The sequence below is a fragment of the Zalophus californianus genome, chromosome 5, assembly GCF_009762305.2.
Source record: "Zalophus californianus isolate mZalCal1 chromosome 5, mZalCal1.pri.v2, whole genome shotgun sequence".
Taxonomy (NCBI): domain Eukaryota; kingdom Metazoa; phylum Chordata; class Mammalia; order Carnivora; family Otariidae; genus Zalophus; species Zalophus californianus.
Genome location: NC_045599.1, coordinates 33,631,751 through 33,651,391, shown reverse-complemented (window position 1 = coordinate 33,651,391; position 19,641 = coordinate 33,631,751). Strand labels below are relative to the sequence as shown.

Here is a 19,641-nt window from a genome sequence, read left to right as displayed (position 1 = left end):
CTGCGGTTGAGCAAAGCTTGGTGAATTGTCATTCACATCAGCAACAGACACAGTCAGTGTCCTGCGGGTGCTCAAGGGGGTTGAGCCACCATCTGAGGCAGTGATCAGGACCTGGTATTCGCTGACCTGCTCCCGGTCCAGCAGCCCATCAGTCAGCAAGCTGTAGTAGTTGTCAAAGGAAGCCTTCAGCTTAAAAGGGCCTCCACTGGACATGCTACAAACGACCTTACCGTTGGGACCGAGATCCTCATCCCTGAGACTGAGGAGAGCAATCACTGTGCCAGGGGCAGCGTCCTCAGAAACTGAACTGGACAGAGTCAGGAGATTCACCTCGGGGGCATGATCATTCACATCCGTCACTTCCACCAGCAGTTTGACAGTACTAGCTAAACCGAAGGTGCCCTCATCCCTCGCTTCAATGTACGCCTCCAACAACGTTTCAGGTGGACCCAGTGAAGCAGCTACCCGCACCTCTCCAGTTCTAGGGTGCACGTGAAAGTGGTGTCGCAGCGCGGCTCGCGTGCTATTGCTTAAGGAGTACCGGATTTCCCCATTGGAGCCTTCATCCGGGTCCGAGGCCTGAACTCGTAGTAACACAGTCCCGTTCGGTGCAGTCTCTGCTACCTTGGCGCGGTACACCGTGCGCTCAAACACAGGCGCATTGTTGTTTGTGTCCACCACTATGATGGTAACTCGTGCGTCTCCGGAGCGCGCGGGCTGCCCGCCGTCCCTAGCGCTGAGCACCAGCTGGTGGGTGGCGCGCTGCTCCCGATCCAACGCTTTCTCTAATAACAACTCCGGGTATTCACTGCCGTCCACCCGCGATCCCATGATCAGGCGAAAGTGCTGGCTGGGGCTCAGACTGTAGCTTAGGACCCCGTTGCTTCCCTCGTCAGCATCTTGGGCGTTAGGGAGAGTAAAGCGGGCTCCGGGCATCAGGAACTCGGGGATGTGCAGCTGCACGTTGCCGGCAGGGAAGAAAGGCGAGTTGTCGTTGGTGTCCACGACGTGAACTCGCATCGTGTGTAGCTCCAGCGGGTCCTCGAGCACCAGCTCATAGGTCAAGACGCAGACAGCTTTGGTCTCGCACAGCCGTTCGCGGTCTGCCGGCTCTAGGACCACCAAGGCACCGCTGGCCAGATCCACCCCGAAGTAGGGCTCGCGGTGGCTGGAAAGGAAGCGAAAGTTCCTCAAGGACAGAGCGGCCGCTGACAGCCCCAAGTCAGCGGAAACACTGCCTACGGCTACGCCCCGCTCGGTCTCCTCCAATACTGAGTATTCCAGCTGTCCGGCGGCAGAGCCGCAGGAGACCCACAGACATAAAACCGCCACCCTCCAGCCCACCATCCTCCCTCTCGGCGTCCTCGCTCCACCAGCAGTGACCCAGGACCATGCTCCGGACTCCCGGAGAGCACGAACCCTAGGAAAGAGCAAGGGCCGGGCGCCCGCCACAGCGGGCTAGAGGGACACAGATCGCCGACGTTCGGCCTCCTGAATATACTGGAATTGCCGGGGGCTGGCGGGCTGGAAGCACTGCTCGCCGGACTGGAGCTTTGGCAGCCGTCTGGGGAAGCGGAGCTGCCGGTGCGGAGGAGCGCAGCGCCGCCTAGGGGTGCAGAGACGAGGTAAACGGCTCGAGCTAGGGAGGCGCCGTCTCCACTCTCCGCTAGGTGGGATCTCTCCGAAGTCCCGGCGGCCGGGCGGGGCAAGGAAGACGCTCGGGAAACTAACACATTTTCCCTCGAACGGCGTTTCTAAGGACAACGCCCTAAGACCCGCCCCGTCTTAACCTCCACAGCGGCCGCCTAAAGACTGCTCGTAGCTAGGGCTGAGCTCGGCTGGGCTTCTCTCGCCACTGTCTGACCGCGGAACGTCTAGTGCCGGGCGCTCGGACCTCCAGAACCGCTACAGTGCCCGCGAGGAGAGCGGAACTCCCAGAAAAACCGCCGGGCGGTGGCGGCTAGAGGCGGTATCGGGACTCTGAATGACCACGCCTTCGAAGCTTAAGGAAACAGAAGCCCCCAAACTAAGGGCTGAGGTGCATCTGGATTCCCAGCCTCTCTGCTGCGGGTTAAAGTCTCTCCTGCACCTTCTTTTATACCAGGAGCCAAGAATTCAATAGAGGCGACCAGCGAGGGGCAAATTGGGGAATAGGGTCCTCCTCAAGCTTCCCCGGGACTCTGGCTTTTCGAGGCACCTGGGTTCGTTTGGCTTTTTGTGGGTCAGCATTTTCTCTCTACCCAGGAGGCCCTACTACAGAGTGCCTCACAAGCGACCCTTGACGCTCTGGATGAGAGGTTAGAAACCAGTCCGTACAAGCACCTGAAACTCAGAAAGACTGACACTCATCCCCAACAGGACGTGCGAAGTGGAGTGGGAAGAAAGTAATTGAGATACTCTCCAGAGTGTGACCAGGAAACTATTCTGTAAATTTACTCTCTGTAAATATTTAGAAAATAGCATTGAGGCAGGGTAGGAACTGACTGGCCGCCCATACGTTCTCCAATTTCGTTTTTAGGCGGGTCCCCTGAAGGGAAATAGGGATATTGATCAGTTCTATGAAAAACATCTCCGAGCTACAAAAAATATCTCCAGATTTCGTCTTGCACCCTACAACCAGGGGATTTCCCTGAGGGGAGGCGAGCTGAAAAAAGAGAGTGCCTTCAAATGACTATTAAACACTAAATTTCTTAAACTTCTTTTAATACAATTGCAGGGTCCAAAGCCCCAGGAACCAAAATTTGAAAGACAAAAGCTGAATACTGATCAAGAATTGAAGCTTTCAGGGCAATGTTCATTCTTTCTTTCTTTTAAGATTTTACCCCTTTATTTGTCAGAGTGAGAGAGGACACAAGCAGCAGGTGCGGCAGGCAGAGGGAGAAGCAGGCTCCCCCCTGAGTGGGAACTCAATCCCAGGACCCTGGGATCATGACCTGAGCAGAAGGCAGACGCTTAACTGACTGAGCCACCCAGCCGTCCCAGGGCAATGTATTTTCTGGTCAGAAAACGGCCTAAGAAGTGTTGATAATTATTGAAGCTGAACGCTGGATACAAGGGAACTAATTATACAATTCTCTTAACTTTACTGTATGTTTGAGTACTTTAGAATACTATCTTAAATTGCTGATTAAAATGAGGGGTGGGGTGGCAGGCTGTTCCAGCATTCTGGTTTTAAAACTGAAAGTGGGATTGGTAAATTCATTATGCCACTAAGAACCAATCACCTCCTTGGGAACAATACAAACCCAAACCCTTATCTCTTCCAGGGAAGCATGGCAAGCAGCAACACAAGGCAATTTAAGTAGTAAGTGCTCTCGACTAATTTGTCTTTCTGAGTTAAGGAACCAAGAAAATCACTGACACCAAGTGTTGGATAAAACCAAAGCAGAAAACATGTCAGCCCTGTGAAGTGTTAGGTAGGGTCATAAGTATAGCTATCACGGGGAATGCTCATTAGGATGTGAGATAACCTATAAAAATTAAATGTATTCACCAAATTTCAGAACCAAAACTAATTATCTACTTCAGTGCCAGAGATTAGGATTTGCATTTCCTCATTTTCATTTAATGCTGCCAGCTAAGCTAATAGCTTTGGGGTGTAAGGTTATACTTTTCCCTTTTCCATTAGCAGCAGATGAAATACATCTGGAGAGACTAACTCAACTTTTGGAAGGCCCCTGATTTTAAGACCTGCAATCAAGTTTCCAGTTATACTGGGTTTAGGATTTCTAAACTCTGTCTAGGAGGACAGGATGTGTGGTGGATTAGTAAGTGGGGAAAAGGAAAAAACTCATACTGAGAATCAATATGGAAAATCTTGACAAAAACTCTTCCCCCTTCACACACGTCTCAGACTTCTGGCTTCCTTCCCTTTCCCATTTCTCTGTCTAAACTGCCACTGATGATTATTTTCAAAGGATTTAATTTCTGTCAAGAATAAGTGAATAGCGCTCACCTAAGTGGGATTTGTCCCGCCATCTGCCTCCCTATCTGTAGGCATACCTGGAGTTTGTGGGAAAGCAATATTTAGGAGATATTTGGAATATTTAGATATCCCAAAGATGAAGTCTCAAGAGTTTTTCCTTTTGTTTAAGATAACTAGGTGAACATTAAACCATAAATCAATAAAACTTCTCTTTGGCAGAACCTAATATTTCATTTTGCCATTTTATGCCATTTTCCATAGTTTCCCCTATTTCAGGCATTTTCAAGCTTTAATTAGGCATAAGTACAACTTTAAGTGGACTCAACAGAGAAACAGTCTTAATTTCTGCTTGCCAAGACTTATTAATATAAAGCTCTCCCAACCAAACTTGGCCTTAAGTTATAAATTCAAAAGATTTCTAGCAATAATGCATAAGCTCCTACTAGAAATCTTGCAGCCAAATGAGAAAATAGTAAATCTGATACATACCACAAAAGCGACGAGGGATGAAAGCAGAAAAATGTTCACATTTAGCCCAGAAGGCCTGCATAGTTTTAATAAGGCTCAAATACATCTTTAAAGGGTCTCATGACTGCCTGTATATCTCATTGATAGTTAGTACTGAACTGAATGATAAGTACCAGAGAAATCTTGCAAAAGTAGTTTTATGAATAGAAATTCAAAGAAATATTTATGATCTAATACTCCCTGCATGTCCCCTCCCGCTTGAGCACTAAGCATATATCCACCAGCTTCATACAGCCATAGTGCAGCTGCTTCTGCCCAGGGGTCCTGTCCCCGCACTACTTAAATAAATTACTAAGTTGCACCATAGTGTATCTCAGGAATTTCTTGCCCCTGTGCTCGACGACCCACAACAAAAGGATATTACACTTAAAATTAAGATTTGATTGATTGATTGATTGATTTGTCAGAGAGAGCCCGCACAAGCAGGGGGAGCGGCAGGCAGAAGGAGAAGCAGGCTCCTTGCTGAGCAAGGAGGCCAACGCGGGACTCGATCCCAGGACCCCGGGATCATGACGTGAGCTGATACTTAACCGACTGAGCCACCCAGGTGTCTCTAAACCAGATTTTCTGAGTGCTTAAAATTATTCCTTGGGAATATATTATCTACTTAACCTAAATTTAAAGACATGGTATCAGCATAACATTAAGAACATTTTCATCCTATAAAGGCTGAGGAAATGTCTAAAGCAAGTCTTCCCCCCCCACCCCCCCGCCCAAATCAAGTCTAATAGAGGAGGAGTTCTTTGGGGGTAGAGATCTATATCACTCAAATTTTGTTTCTTAAGTATCTAGCTAGGCTCTGGGCACACAAATTAAGTGGCTAAAGCACTCTCAATATACAACATCCTATGTCACTTTTTTTTTTTACTTGCATCCTTTACCAGTAACACATTACTACAGAATTTCTTTCTCAAATTTCTAATCCCAAGGAGCTAGTTTTTCTCCATGACATAATACAATATAAAGTATCTTGAAACTTTCTTCGAGAATCTTCACTCTGACTCTATGTTGTGTTTGCTCACTACTTTTTACAATTATGTATCAATTTTCCAAAAATTACCTTTTCCTAAAAATCTTTTTCTAGGGGCACCTGCGTGGGCTCAGTCGTTAAGTGTCTGCCTTCGGCTCAGGTCATGATCCCAGGGTCCTGGGATGGAGCCCTGCATCGGGCTCCCTGCTCAGTGGGAAGCCTGCTTTTCTCTCTCCCCACTTTCCCTGCTTGTGTTCCCTCTCTCGCTGTGTCTCTGTCAAAAAAATAAATAAAATCTTTAAAAAAACATTAAAAATTTAAAAAAAATCTTTTTCTCATTTCATCTTCAAAGTGTAGCCCTCAGAACTTAAAGTCATACTCCAGGTTGGCCACATCTGACATAAAAAGAGGAGATCTTTTTCTCCTTTATAAGAGATCTTTTCTCCTTTTTAAGAAGAACATATATTAAGGCATGTGGTAATGTGGGGGTATAGGTCCTAGCAAGAATAGAAGAAGGAAAAGGAGCAAAAACAGTTTTTTCACGTGGTCCCTTCAGTTTCCCTGTCTCGATGTATTCTTACACATGCCTTAATGTATGTCCTCCTTGTAACAGTCAAGGAGTTAATGATTTCTTCAGAGTCTTCCAGCACAACAGATAACATCTAAGGAGTGACCAAGAGAGGTTGTCATGACTGTTTTCCAAGACCACTGACTCCAGAGCTTCCGTGACTTATGGAGGATGTCTAAGAACTCATCCTTGTTTTGACCAATTCCTGAATGTCTGAGGGGACAGACCACTGTCTTCAATCCAAACCCCAAATGGCAAGCAAAGATGAGATTCTCTCTCCTTTCCTTTCTGAGTCTCCCAGACTGTCTGTATCTGCTCTCTCCATGAATCTTCAATAAACTCTGCTCTCACTTCCTCTGGGCTCATGTTTGATCTCCATCCTATGTGAAGCCAAGGACCCTCTTGGCTGGTCCTGTGGGACCCCCTCTATATCCTTGGACCCAGCCAGCCTACATCACTTTCATTTTAAGTATTACAAATCAAGGAATAGAGTCTAAAATTGCATCTAGCTCATCACATACTTTTTTCATGATGGATTGAAAACTAAAATTCACACCTATTTCTTCTAGATGCTCTTAAGCCACAGATCAAAAAGTCCTAGACTTGTGTACTTTTTCTTTTTACTTCAATTTGCTGAATATCATTGGGTTAAAAGTTAACCTATCTAGTTCAATCACATAATATATTTTATCTGCATTCAAATTTTGTATTGCTACATATTTGGTAAGCAGTCATACTACATCCTCCTCTGAGTTGCAGATGAAAATTTTCATCATGTGTGGCTGAAAAGGAAGGCCTGCAACCATTACCAACCAACCTGACATCAGTTTATTAGATAGTGTTTAACCTGAAATAAAAATCTGACAAAGACACCCTATCAACATTCTCCAGAAAAGACTCTATGTAAATCTCACATTATAGTTTCAAAACTGCTAAACAAAATATTACTAGATCATCATTATGATAGATGCTTAAAAGGAATTTGATAAAAATTTGACAGCTGTCACAAAACAATGACCATCTTCATTTTATTTATTATTTAAAGATTTTATTTCTTTACTTGTCAGAGGAAGAGACAGAGCACAAGCAGGGGGAGCGGCAGGCAGAGGGAGAAGCGGGCTCCCTGCTGAGCAAGGAGCCCAATGCAGGGCTCAATCCCAGGACCCTGGGATCATGACCTGAGCCAAAGGCAGATGCTTAACTGGCTGAGCCACCCAGGCATCCCAAATCTTCATTTTAAACAGTAAAACACCAGAATTATTTCCACAAAAAATCATGAGCATAACAAGACACTTCATGTCATAGTCATTATTCAATACCACCTTGGATATTCTGGTCAACACAAGATAAAAAAGTGTGTGTGTGTGTGTGTGTGTGTGTGTGTGTGTGTGTGTGTGTTAGAAAGAAGGATAACATATATTGTTAGATCATAAATCTATAGGTAATATAATTTTCTACTCATAAAATCCCAGAAAATTAAAGAAAAAATAATTAGAACTAAAAAGAGTTCAGTGACATGATTAGTTTTCATCTTTGATGAAACTCTATAAAACACTTGAACTTCAATCATAATATATATGAAAAGAAGTTACCAAGTGCCACGAAAATTGGACCATGATGTGAGAAAATGCTAAGAGTGAATTCCTGCCACTGGAGACTTGGGAAGAGCTGGTAGACTGGGGTTTCCCAGAGTAGTGGTTCACACTGAAATGCAAAACAAATGATTCCTTGTTTGGAACTATAGAAATGAAAAATTTGCCACCCCAAAATGTGTCTATTTGGCTGGTGTATTATTTTAGGTTGGTTACTTTTTCCCAAGTTTTCATTTAAATTCCAGTTAGTTAACATACAGTGCAATATTAGTTTCAGGTATAGAATTCAATGCTTCAAAGTTATATACAACAACCCATGCTCATCATAGGCTAGTTATTTTAAGAAACAGAAGACTCAAGAAGTTTTGTTTTGTTTTGTTTTTTGTCTCCCCTCTAACTGCGTAAAAATTTACAGGACCTGTTCCAGAAAGGCAGCTATCACCATAGATAACTGCAGCATAATATGAACTAGAATGGTAGACAGGGAAAAAGCTAGCAAGGCCTGTTTGATCAAAGTCCTCCCAACGTCATATTTTTTTTTTGGATGGCCCAGCACACATTTGTTTACCAAACATTTACTCTTTCCATTCTTCCTATGAAGTTCCTTCTTCCCCTTTGAAGCCTTAGACCCTACCCACCCCTTTCTGTTTAGTTCAGAAAGTCATATAGGCACTTTATTTTGTCTGTCTTTGGAATCTCTAATGTTTATGTGGATTCCCTGCATGTATGTAATTAAATTTTATTTTCTCCTGTTAATCTGTCTCAAGTTAAATTAATTCTTAGACCAGCCAAAAGAACCTTGAAGGTAGAGAAAACTTTTTCCTCCCAAGACTGAAACAAAAAGATCTAGGTACAGAGGCTGAATCTGGCAGGATTCTCCTATAATCCTATTTGTCAGCACAAAATATAAGAGAAAGCAGGACTAAATGTGACAGAGAGAAGAAGCACTATTATTTCAAGAGAGAACCTAAGGTTGTATGTAGTAAGGTGAAGAGAAAATTCTGGATAACAAATTGCTCTGCAGCTGCCAATTCTCAGCAGTTGGAGATATGTAAAAGCTAAGGTCACACAAACCACTTTACCAAACAGTAATACGGATACATTCATGTTAGTCCAGAGCACTGCTGGCCCATCCATTTACATTCTTCACCTGCAGATAGCTAGTCTTGAAGGAACTCCTTTCGAAAATGAGTAGTAATCAAAAGCAGGCCAAAATGGGATCTCCATAAACACTAAAAGAAAGATTAGAAAATAAACATGTACATCTGTCTCACTGCCAGATTCACAAAGGGATCTTTCTTGGATGTTCACTTGGAGAACTTGGTGGGATTCCTTACTACATCCCTAGATTCACTCTTGGGCAGAATTATCAGACTAGATATTAAAATTACAAGGTCCAACCATATGCCATCTACAGAAGGCACCTTTAGACTCAAAGACACAAGTAAGTTGAGAGTAAAGGATGGAAAAACATATAGTATGAAAACAGCAACCACAAGAGAGCTACAGTAGCTACACTAACATCAGACAAAAATATTACTAGAAATAAAGAGGGACATTTCATAATGACAGGAGTTTGTTAGGAAAGTATAACAATTATAAGCATATAGACAGTTAACAACAGAGTCCCTAAATACATAAAGCAAAAGCTAACAGAAATGAAAGAAGAAATAGACAATTCAATACTAAAAGCTGGAGATTGTAATACCTTGCTTCCCCCAGTGGATAACAACTAGGCAGATGGTCAGTAAGGAAATGGAAGGCTTTAAAAACACTGTAAACCAACTAGACCTAAAAGACATCTACAGAATATTCACCTGCTTGACAGCACAATATACATTCTTCTCAACTGCACACAGAACATTCTCCATAACAGACCACATGCTAAGTGTCAAGCAGATTACTGTGCACCAGGTATCAACACCAAGGGAGGACTCTAGTTACTTTCTGCCCATTGCATCTTGGTATCAGAGTTGCCAAGAAGAACACAATACAGTCCAACAAGATGCAACAGCATTGTACGTAGGTAAAGAAAAGACAGAGCAAGATCAGCTTCAGTATTGGGCATCAGTACCCCATGGCCAGTGGGTTTCCCCTAGAGGCTGTTGCAGGGCAATATGCCTATGTGCACCCCTCTTGTAACATAGAAGAAAGATCTTTTCCCCTATTCACAGAGGATAGATTCAACAGTGGGGTTGGCCAGGTGCTACATGATTCACATGTTCCAGCAGAGACAAAAGAGCTTCAGTGAGCCTGAAACAGGGAAAGATATTCCCACACAAGACGATAAGCCTAGCACCGGCTGTGCAGACTCCATTTCTTGGTAAAGAAGTGTACCAAGCCCAAGACCCATTCTTATGTGACTGAGGGAAAGTTGAAAGACTGAACATGAGAGTGCTCTTCCCAACACCATGCCATAAAATAAGCTTCAAAAAGTTTAAAAGGACTGATACCATACAAAATGCGTTCTCTGAACATAACAGAAGGAAATTAGAAATCATAACAAGGGGTGCCTGGTGGCTCAGTCGTTAAGCGTCTGCCTTTGGCTCAGGTCATGATCCCAGGGTCCTGGGATCAGGCCCCACATCGGGCTCCCTGCTTCGCGGGAAGCCTGCTTCTCCCTCTCCCCCTCCCCCTGCTTGTGTTCCCTCTCTCACTCTGTCTCTCTCTGTCAAATAAATAAGTAAAATCTTTAAAAAAATCATAACAAAATGAAATGTGGGGAATTCACAAATATGTGGAAATTAAATCACATATGCTAAAATAACCAATGGGTCAAAGAAGAACAAGGAAAATTAGGAAACACTCTGAGATAAATGAAAATGAAGACACAATATATGAAAACTTATGGAATGCAACTAAAAGAAGTGCTCAGAGGAAAATGCTGTAATGTTGACACTGAAAAGGAAGAAATATCTCAAATCAATAACCTAACCCCTTACTTTAAGATGCCAGAAAAATAAAAGCAAACCAAATCTAAAGCAAACAGAAGAAGAGAAATAATTAGGATTAAAGCAAAAATAAATGAAATAAAGAAAGGAAAAACTGTAGAGAAAGATGACAAAGCCACAAGTTGGTTCTTTGAAAAGATCAACATAACTGACAAACCTTTACCTAGACTGACCAAGAGAAAAAGCAAGAAAATGAAAATTACTAAAACCAGACATGAAAGGAGACAGTACTACAAACATTAAAGGAATAAAAAAGATAAGAGAATACTATGAACAATTGTACGCCAATAAATGAGTAGTTTATTTTTTTTTTAAGATTTTTTTATTTATTTGACAGAGAGACAGCGAGAGAGGGAACACAAGCAGGGGGAGCGGGAGAGGGAGAAGCAGGCTTCCCACGGAGCAGCGAGCCCGATGCGGGGCTCGATCCCAGGACCCTGGGATCATGACCTGAGCCGAAGGCAGACGCTTAACGACTGAGCCACCTAGGCACCCCTTAATGAGTAGTTTAGATGAAACAAACTCTTAGAATACACAAATACAAAAATTGGGTAAAAAAAAAAAAGTAGAAAATCTGAGTGGACATATGAAACGTAAAAAGATTGAATTAGTAACATTAGAACTACACAGAAAAAAAAAGAACCAAAAGGCATCATGGATGAATTCTATCAAACATTTTAATAAATACTAATAGCAGTTCTTTATAAACTGTTTCAAAGAATAGAAGAGGAGTAAGGGGCAATGGAATGGCTCAGTTGTTTAAGCATCTGACTCGATCCCAGGGTCCTGAGATCGAGTTCCACATAGGGCTCAGTGCCCAGTGTGAAATCTGCTTGTCCCTCTCCCTCTCCTTCTCCTCTCCCCTGCTTTCTCATAAATAAACAAATAAAATATTTTTCAAAAAAGAAGAGGAGCAAATACTTCCTGGCTCATTCTGAGGGTTATATTACCCTGATACCAAAATGAAAGACATCACCAGAAAAGAAAACTGCAGACCACTATCTTTTATGAATATAAACACAAAAATACTCAATGGAATACCAGAAAACCAAATTCAGCAATATATAAAAGAAATTATATACCATCACCAAGTAAGAGTTATCCCAGAAATGCAAAGTTGGTTTAATATCTGAAAATCAATAAATGTAACATATCTTATACATTAGTTTGCTCAGGTTGTTGCCAAAACAGAATAGGAATTCCCAGCCCTTATTTCCCCACAAAAATACCATGAACAACAATATATAGACCAAAATTCCTTTATAAGGATTCCAGAATCCAGTTATGAAGCTGGAGTACCCCCAGGTGAACACAAGGCTGAAATAGCTGTGCTGAAACAAGTACAAAGAATAATTTTACTTTGCTCACATCAGCCCCTCACCCACACTGGCACAACTCAGCACCAAGAAAGAACACCCTGGCTTGCTATTTCACCTTCAAGAGGAAAGAGGAGAGCATAGCATGTGTCCAATGTATCAGCTTCTCAGAAGGCTGCCTAAAGGACTAGTTTCTATATTGCTTCAATCAGAGAACTGATCGAACTGGCATCATTTGGATGCCTGAAGGCTATGGAGAACAGCAACAACAAAAAATACCAAGGGGTCAGCTTGCTCCTTCGGGAAGGAGGGAGAAAAGTGAGGGTCTGTCCAGACTTTTGGGTTTTTGGAAAGCTGCCTAAGAAACTGGTATCTGTTTTACCTGACTTAGGGTGCTGACAGGAAACTAGCACACTTTGAATGCCTAGTGACCACTGAGAACAAGGGAGAACAACTTATTGCTATAGGACCAGAAAACTGAAATGCTGCAGATAGACACTAGAGGGAGCAACAAAGATCATTTTAAATTATCCAGTCAAAATGAGCGCTATAGGTAACAAACTGGGGGGCTGCTGGAGGGGAGAGGGGTGGGAGGATGGGGGTAACTGGATGATGGGCATTAAGGGAGACATGTGATGTAATGAGCACTGGGTGTTATATGCAACTGATGAATCACTAAATTCTACTCCTGTAACTAATAATGCACTATATATGTTAACTAAATTGAATTTAAATAAAAAAATTTTTTAAAGGAACAAAAAGAAAAAATAGTGAAAAGGAATGAAGAAAACCTATGGGACGTACAGGACTTATGGGACACCTTTTTTTTTATTTTTTTAAGATTTTATTTATTTATTTGACAGAGAGAAAGAGAGCACAAGCAGGGGGAATGGGAGAGGGAGAAGCAGGGTCCTCACTGAGCAGGGAGCCTCATGCAGGGCTCCATCCCAGGACCCTGGGATCATGACCTGAGCCTAAAACAGATGTTTAACTGACTGAGCCACCCAGGCGCCCCAAGGACACCTTTAAAAGAAACTATCACTGGAATCTCAGAAGAAGAGAGAAAGGGGTAGGAAGCTTATTTAAAGACATAATGAGAGAGAACTTCTCAGACACAGGGAAAGATTTGGACATCCAAGTTCATGAAGCTAATAGGTCACCCCAAAATGTCAATCCAAAATAATCTTCTCTAAGACTAATTATAATAAAACTGTATAAAATCAAAGGCAAAGAGAGAATTTTAAGAGCAACAAGAGAGAAAAACTTCTCTCTTATAAGCGAACCCCCATTAGGCTATCACCAGAAACACTGCAGGCCAGGAGAGAATGGGGTGATATAATTCAAAGTGCTGAAATAAAAATAAACCACCAACAAAGAATACTCTATGCAGCAAAGTTACCCTTCAGAAATGAAGGCGAGATAAAGATTTTCCCAAATAAACAAAAGCTTGGGGAGTTCATTGCCATTAGACCTGCCTTACAAGAAATGCTGAAAGGAGTTCTTCAAGCTGAAATGAAAGGATGGTAACTAGTAACATGAAAACATATGAAGGGGCTCCTGGTTGGCTCAGTTGGTTGGGCATCTGCCTTTGGCTCTGGTTGTGATCCCGGGTTCCTGGGATAGAGCCCCACATCGGGCTCCCTGCTCAGCAGGGGGGCTGCTTCTCCCTCTCCCTCTGCCACTCCCACTGCTTGTGCTCTCCTGCTTTCCCGTTCTGTCAAATAAATAAATAAAATCTTGAAAAAATAAAGATTTTATTTATTTGACAGAGAGAGACACAGCGAGAGAGGGAACACAAGCAGGGGGAGTGGGAGAGGGAGAAGCAGGCTTCCCGCTGAGCAGGGAGCCGAATGTGTCACTCGATCCCAGGACCCTAGGACTATGACCTGAGCCGAAGGCAGACGCTTAACGACCGAGCCACCCAGGGGCCCCTAGCAACACATTTTTAAAAAGATTTTATTTATTTATTTGACAGAGAGAGACACAGTGAGAGAGGGAACACAAGCAGGGGGAGTGGGAGAGGGAGAAGTAGGGTTCCCAACCAAGCAGGGAGTCCAATGCCAGGCTCCGGGGGCTCAATCCCAGGATCCTGGGATCATGACCCGAGCTGAAGGCAGATGCCTAACGACTGAGCTACCCAGGTGCCCCTCTAGGAACACATTTTAAAATTAAAATTATTAATACCCTTTGATGTGTCCGTTCCATGTCTGAAAGTGAATTTCACAGGAATAAAAGCACCAATATTTTAGAAATATGTAAATGATAGTTCAGCATGGTTTATGAGGGCAAAAGAACACTTGAAACAAAGTGCTCAACAAGTGAATAACTGAATATATCAGTGATTCATCCTGCATTATGAGGTACTAGACAGCTATTAAAAGTATCAGATTTGTGGGGATTTCCAAAGACATTGGTGATTGAGAAGTGTAAAATGCATTACCTATCCTAATAAACTTTCTAAAATAAACAATAACAAAAAAATCCACCAGATGCATGCACGTGTGGAGCAATTAAGTGACTGCAAATAAATATGTGAAAAGAAAATCACAAGCCTCCTTTGTATTGGATACCTGACAGGAATGGTGATGTGCCCAGAAGAAAATGAGGAGGGACCAAACCAAAAAAGTTTTTTTTTTTTTTTTTTTTTTTAAGAAACAAAAATGAACTGGGGCACCTGGGTGGCTCAGTCGGCTGGGTGTCTGCCTTTGGCTCAGGTCATGATCCCAGGGCCCTTGGGATCAAGCCCTCCATCGGGCTCCTTGCTCACCGGGGAGAGGGGAGGCATTGCTTCTCTGTCTCCCTCTGTGCTCTCTTTCTCCTCTCTCAAGTAAATAAATAAAATATTTTTTAAAAAGAAAAAAATGAACTTTTAAAAGGCGTTTTTGTAAAAGGTTATGTGCTCTTTAAACTAAAACACATATACGGGCATATGTATAAATTTTTTAAATAAAGACATTTGTTTTAAAATTCTCATTAGCCTCATTAAAACAAACCTTTCTGAACGCTTAAGTATTCATAATGTGTGGTTTCTTGCAAATGTGCACATAGGAAATAAATACTTACAAACTGTTAGTAATACTTTAAAAAACCCGCACAAATGATTAGCATTATGGGCAATTTGTTATGGCTTTTTATTTACGATTTCAATCTGAACAATTATTTGTTTGTTTGGAGAGACAGAACAGGCGCGTGGGGTGGGGGGAGAGGTGAAGAGAGAGAATCTTTAAGCAGGCACAGAACTCTGAGCTAGCCCCACCTGAGGCTCAATCTCCCGAACCTTGAGATCAGGACCTGAGCCGAAATATAGTCCGAAGCTTAACCGACTGAGCCACCCAGGCGCCCCAATCTGAACAATAATTCAATCCATGATGTCAATAACACTCATTAAATACCATAAAGACGAGCAAAATTAAAGAATAATGTTACAACTGAGAATGACGAACCTTAGACGATAAAACTGAGAGTTAGGCTAAAAGAGTAAGGCAGTTTTTAATACGAACTCACCTCTTGCAAATGTTCTAAGTCTGGTTCTCTTTCACCCGTTCCCTCCGTAGAACTCAGACACGGAGGAAGGCTGGGGCTGAAGGCCATGAGGTCGGTCTTGGGCGGGCCCTCCGCGGAGCACACCCTCTGCCGCCTCTGCTGCGAGTACGACCAGCTCCCCACCGCGCTGGAGCACACCAGCGTGGGCTTCCCAGGCGCGCACGCGCCCTCCGCGGGCGGAGCCGAGCAGCGCAGCGCCGTGTACAGCAGCAGCGTGAGCACCAACAGGCTGGACACCGCGCAGATGGCGATGATCAGGTACACGTTGACATCCACCAGCGCCGTCTCGGCGCCAGCGGCGCCCGCCAGCACCCGCGACGACGCCTTGGGCGCCTGGCCGCTCTCCACCAGCGACAGCAACACAGTGGCGGTGGCCGTGAGCGCCGGCTCGCCGTGGTCCTTCACCAGCACCAGCAGGCGCTGGCGCGGCGAGTCCGCCTCGTCCAGGGTGCGCGTCGTGCTGATCTCGCCCGTGTACAGCGCCACGCGGAACGGGCTGCGCGCGCCACCCGCCGCCGGCTGCAGCTCATACGACAGCCACGCGTTGTAGCCAGAGTCGGCGTCCACCGCGCGCACCTTCGCCACCACGTGGCCCGCGCCCACCGACCGCGACACCAGCTCGCTCACAGCGCCGCCGCCGCCGCCGCCGCCGCCCGTCCCCGGCCGCGGCAGCAGCGCGGGCGCGTTGTCGTTCTCGTCCAGCACGAACACCTGCAGCGTCACGTTGCTGCCCAGGGGAGGCACGCCCGCGTCGCGCGCGCTCACTTGGAACTGCAGCAGCTCCAGCTCCTCGTGGTCCAGCGGCTGCAGCGCGTACACCTTGCCGCTCTCCGCGTGCACCGACACGTAGCTCGACAGCGCACGCTCGCCCACGCGCCGCTCCACCAGCGAGTAGGACACCAGCGCGTTCTCCTGCGCGTCGGCGTCCCGCGCAGACACCGTGAAGATGTGGCAGCCGGGCGGGTTGTTCTCCTTCACGAACACCGTGTACTCGGGCTGCGCGAATGCCGGCGCGTTGTCGTTCACGTCCGCCACTTCCACGGACACGCTGGCCGTGGCGGAGAGCGAAGGCGAGCCTGCGTCGCGTGCGGTCACTACCAGAACATAGTCCGACACGCTCTCTCGGTCCAGGGCGCTGTCCAGCACCAGCGAATAGTAATTCTTGAAGGTGGACACCAGCTTGAAGGGGACACGGGGTGTTAGTGAGCAGGTCACCTGCCCGTTGGCGCCAGAGTCACGGTCGGACACGCTGATCAGGGCGATGACAGTGCCCACGTGAGCATCCTCTCTCACGGGGAGCGACAGAGAAGTGATGGTAATTTCTGGGGTGTTATCATTTATATCTAGTATTTCTACCAAAACGGTACAATGACCTGCCATTGGAATATTCCCCTTGTCTATTGCCTCCACCGATATTTCATACAACTTCTTTTCTTCGAAATCTAGTTTACCTCTTGTTCTAATTTCCCCACTGTTGGGATTTATGATAAATGCATGCAACACCGCAGGCGATACAGGCTTTCTAAATGAGTAGATTATGTCTCCATTCGTACCATCATCAAGATCTGTGGCATTTAGCTTAATCACTAATGTTCCATTAAATGCGTTCTCTAACACTGTCACTTTATAAATATACTGGTCAAATTCTGGGGCATTGTCATTCACGTCCAAAATTGTAATCAGCAACTGAACTGTACCGGTTAGCTCCGGTTTACCCCCATCATTGGCTGTCAGTAATAAGCTATGCTCCTGAATTTGCTCTCTGTCCAGTGATTTCCTCAATACAAGTGACAACGAAGACATTTCTTCACGATTGTTTTGTGTGTCCAAAGCGAAATACTCGTTGGGATCAATTCGGTAGATCAAGGCCGAGTTTACTCCGATATCTGCATCGGATGCGCCATCTAGTGGAAACCGAGTTTCTGGGGGTCTAGATTCTGCAATGATTATTCTTTTCTTATTTTCAGGGAACACAGGCGGGTTGTCGTTAATGTCCTTCACCTCCACCTCCACATGGAAAACCTGCAGCGGCCTGTCCACGATCACCTCCAGGTGGATGCTGCACTCCGCGCTCCGCCCGCACAGCTCCTCCCGGTCGATCCGAGAATTCACAAACAAAATGCCATTCTGCAGATTTACCTCCAGAAGGTCTCCGTGGCCTTTGGACGCCACCCGGAATAGGCGCGGCACCAGCTCCGCCAGCTCCAGCCCCAAGTCCTGGGCGATGCGGCCCACGAAGGTGCCGTGTTTGGCCTCCTCCAGGACTGAGTAGTGAACCTGGCCACTCCCTGCTTTCCAGGCTGCGAGAAGTAGAAGTGACAGCAGCAGACTCTGGACTCCTGGGCCTCCTCTCCAGGAGAACAGCATGATACACGCAAAAGGATTCAAAGATATCTGAAGTATAAGTTATACCTTACCTCAAACTGACTCTCACGGGCTCTGGGGGAGGATTCACTAGAGCTTTCCCATTATCTGCCAAATTTTCTGCAGGAAGGAGGAAGCGAGGGCACTTTCTGGGAAATGTTCTCAGTGAAGAGCGACACCATGTGCATGAATGTGTAACTGTAAAAATGATTAGGTCTTCACATTTTCCATTGATGTAGAGGGTTTTTTGGTTTTTTGTTTTTTTGTCATTTCGTGATGTTTTTCATTGCAAACACGTAATTGAAGATTAAATGTCTTTCTTTCCAGAAACAGTAAATCACGGTATTCTGCTCTGTATAGGATGCTAGTTGAGAATTGGTTGAATTCCATTTTTCCACAAATGTATTTTTGCAAGGGTAAAACTTTCATGCAGAGTATTTTTTTAAGATTTTATTTTTAAGTAATCTCTACACCCAATGTGGGCTCGAACTCACAACCTGGAGATCCGGAGTACATGCTTTACTGAATGAGCCAACCAGGCTCTCCCATGCAGAATTTTAAAAGAGGAATATTCAATATTCACTTTTGGAAACCAGTCTCCAGTTCTGCCTAACTTTGGTGGTTTCGGTTGGGAATGTCTTTTCCCTGTAATATTTATTTAAAACTGCTCACACAACAGCCATTAACTCCAAATGGAAATATAATCAATTACAAGAATAAAACAGATGATTGTGGAAAATATTAATAAGTGATATACCAGATGTATAAATATACCATATGTGTAAATTCCCCCAAATATGCACGTGAAATGTGGATAAAATATTTGTATTTAAAGGAAGTGTCCTGTCAATGTGTGTATGAGTTTGTATGTGAGCCTGTTTGTGCATAAACACAGTAATTTAGATCATTAAGATATAACAATGCTTTGCATTTTTCTTTACATAAAAGATGCCAAAAACTAGCATCCTATGTATTTGATGGAATTTAAATTAATACCAATAGGTTAAACTTCCCTCTTCTCTTCCCCATCCCTGGGAATAACTTTACTGATCATTTCAATTGACTCTGATTTTCCAAACATCAATAGGTAAGCAGAGATGTTAACACATCTTTAGCAAGAAAGAAAGGAAGAGAATATTACTTTTACCTATTGCTACAACTATCTCTACCAAGCCACAAAGTTCCAGGCAAAAAGTGCTATGAAAGATATAGTACAGCTCCAATAATTATCTTGCCTGTCCTGTACACAACTCTGCAGGAACTAATAGTTGAGTTAATTTCTGTGTCTTTGCTCATCTCTGAAAATTTGCGTAGAGTATTTGATATTCTCTTGCCCCCATCCTCCTCTCCTGTTACATTACTTTCATTAACATAACTTTACCTGTATCAGGGAACAGTCCCTTGATTATTTGTAGTTGTTCTTGTCTATCAAGCTCTACCTTATTTCCCTTTCCACTCCACCTAACCTAGATTACAGAGTCAACTATGTGAAATATGTCAGACACTCCAAAAGCACTCACCTACTACTATTACTCCTCTAACATTTTCTTTAGCTTCCAACACACAGCCTAACTATTCATTTTCTCCCTCTTACTTAGCTTCTCCATTTAGGGATGTTACTTCACCATGATCACTATATTCTCTACAAGGTTACTCTCACTTTTACCTTGATTTGGGCTTTCAAATGAATTCCTGATTAACTCTTTCCTCCTGCATACCGAGATTCTTCCATATTTTCTTCTCAAATTCCCAACCTCATTTCCACCATTTTTTTCTCAGATAATTTACACAGAGAGATAAATAATCAGATATGAACTTGATGGCTCTCTTCTTGTATCAACATTTTTTTCCCTACTAAGGAAAAATGATCCCCACTTTTTTAAA

The 19,641-nt window shown here is 44.1% G+C and overlaps 3 protein-coding genes across 3 annotated transcripts in view; all 3 read right to left on the bottom strand.

Moving 5' to 3' along the window:
• The window catches only part of LOC113929438 (protocadherin alpha-3), a 200,114-nt gene that overhangs the window by 80,924 nt on the left and 99,549 nt on the right, over positions 1 to 19,641 (bottom strand).
• LOC113928596 (protocadherin alpha-10-like) overlaps positions 1 to 19,641 on the bottom strand; it is a 97,657-nt gene that overhangs the window by 49,764 nt on the left and 28,252 nt on the right.
• PCDHA13 (protocadherin alpha 13) lies at positions 905 to 17,974 on the bottom strand. The gene is made up of 2 exons (XM_035727646.1): positions 15,355 to 17,974; positions 905 to 1,168 (listed from the first exon to the last, which is right to left on the bottom strand). The coding sequence occupies exons 1-2, from the start codon at positions 17,758 to 17,760 to the stop codon at positions 1,055 to 1,057; spliced, it is 2,520 nt and encodes an 839-aa protein (XP_035583539.1). The 5' UTR covers positions 17,761 to 17,974; the 3' UTR covers positions 905 to 1,054.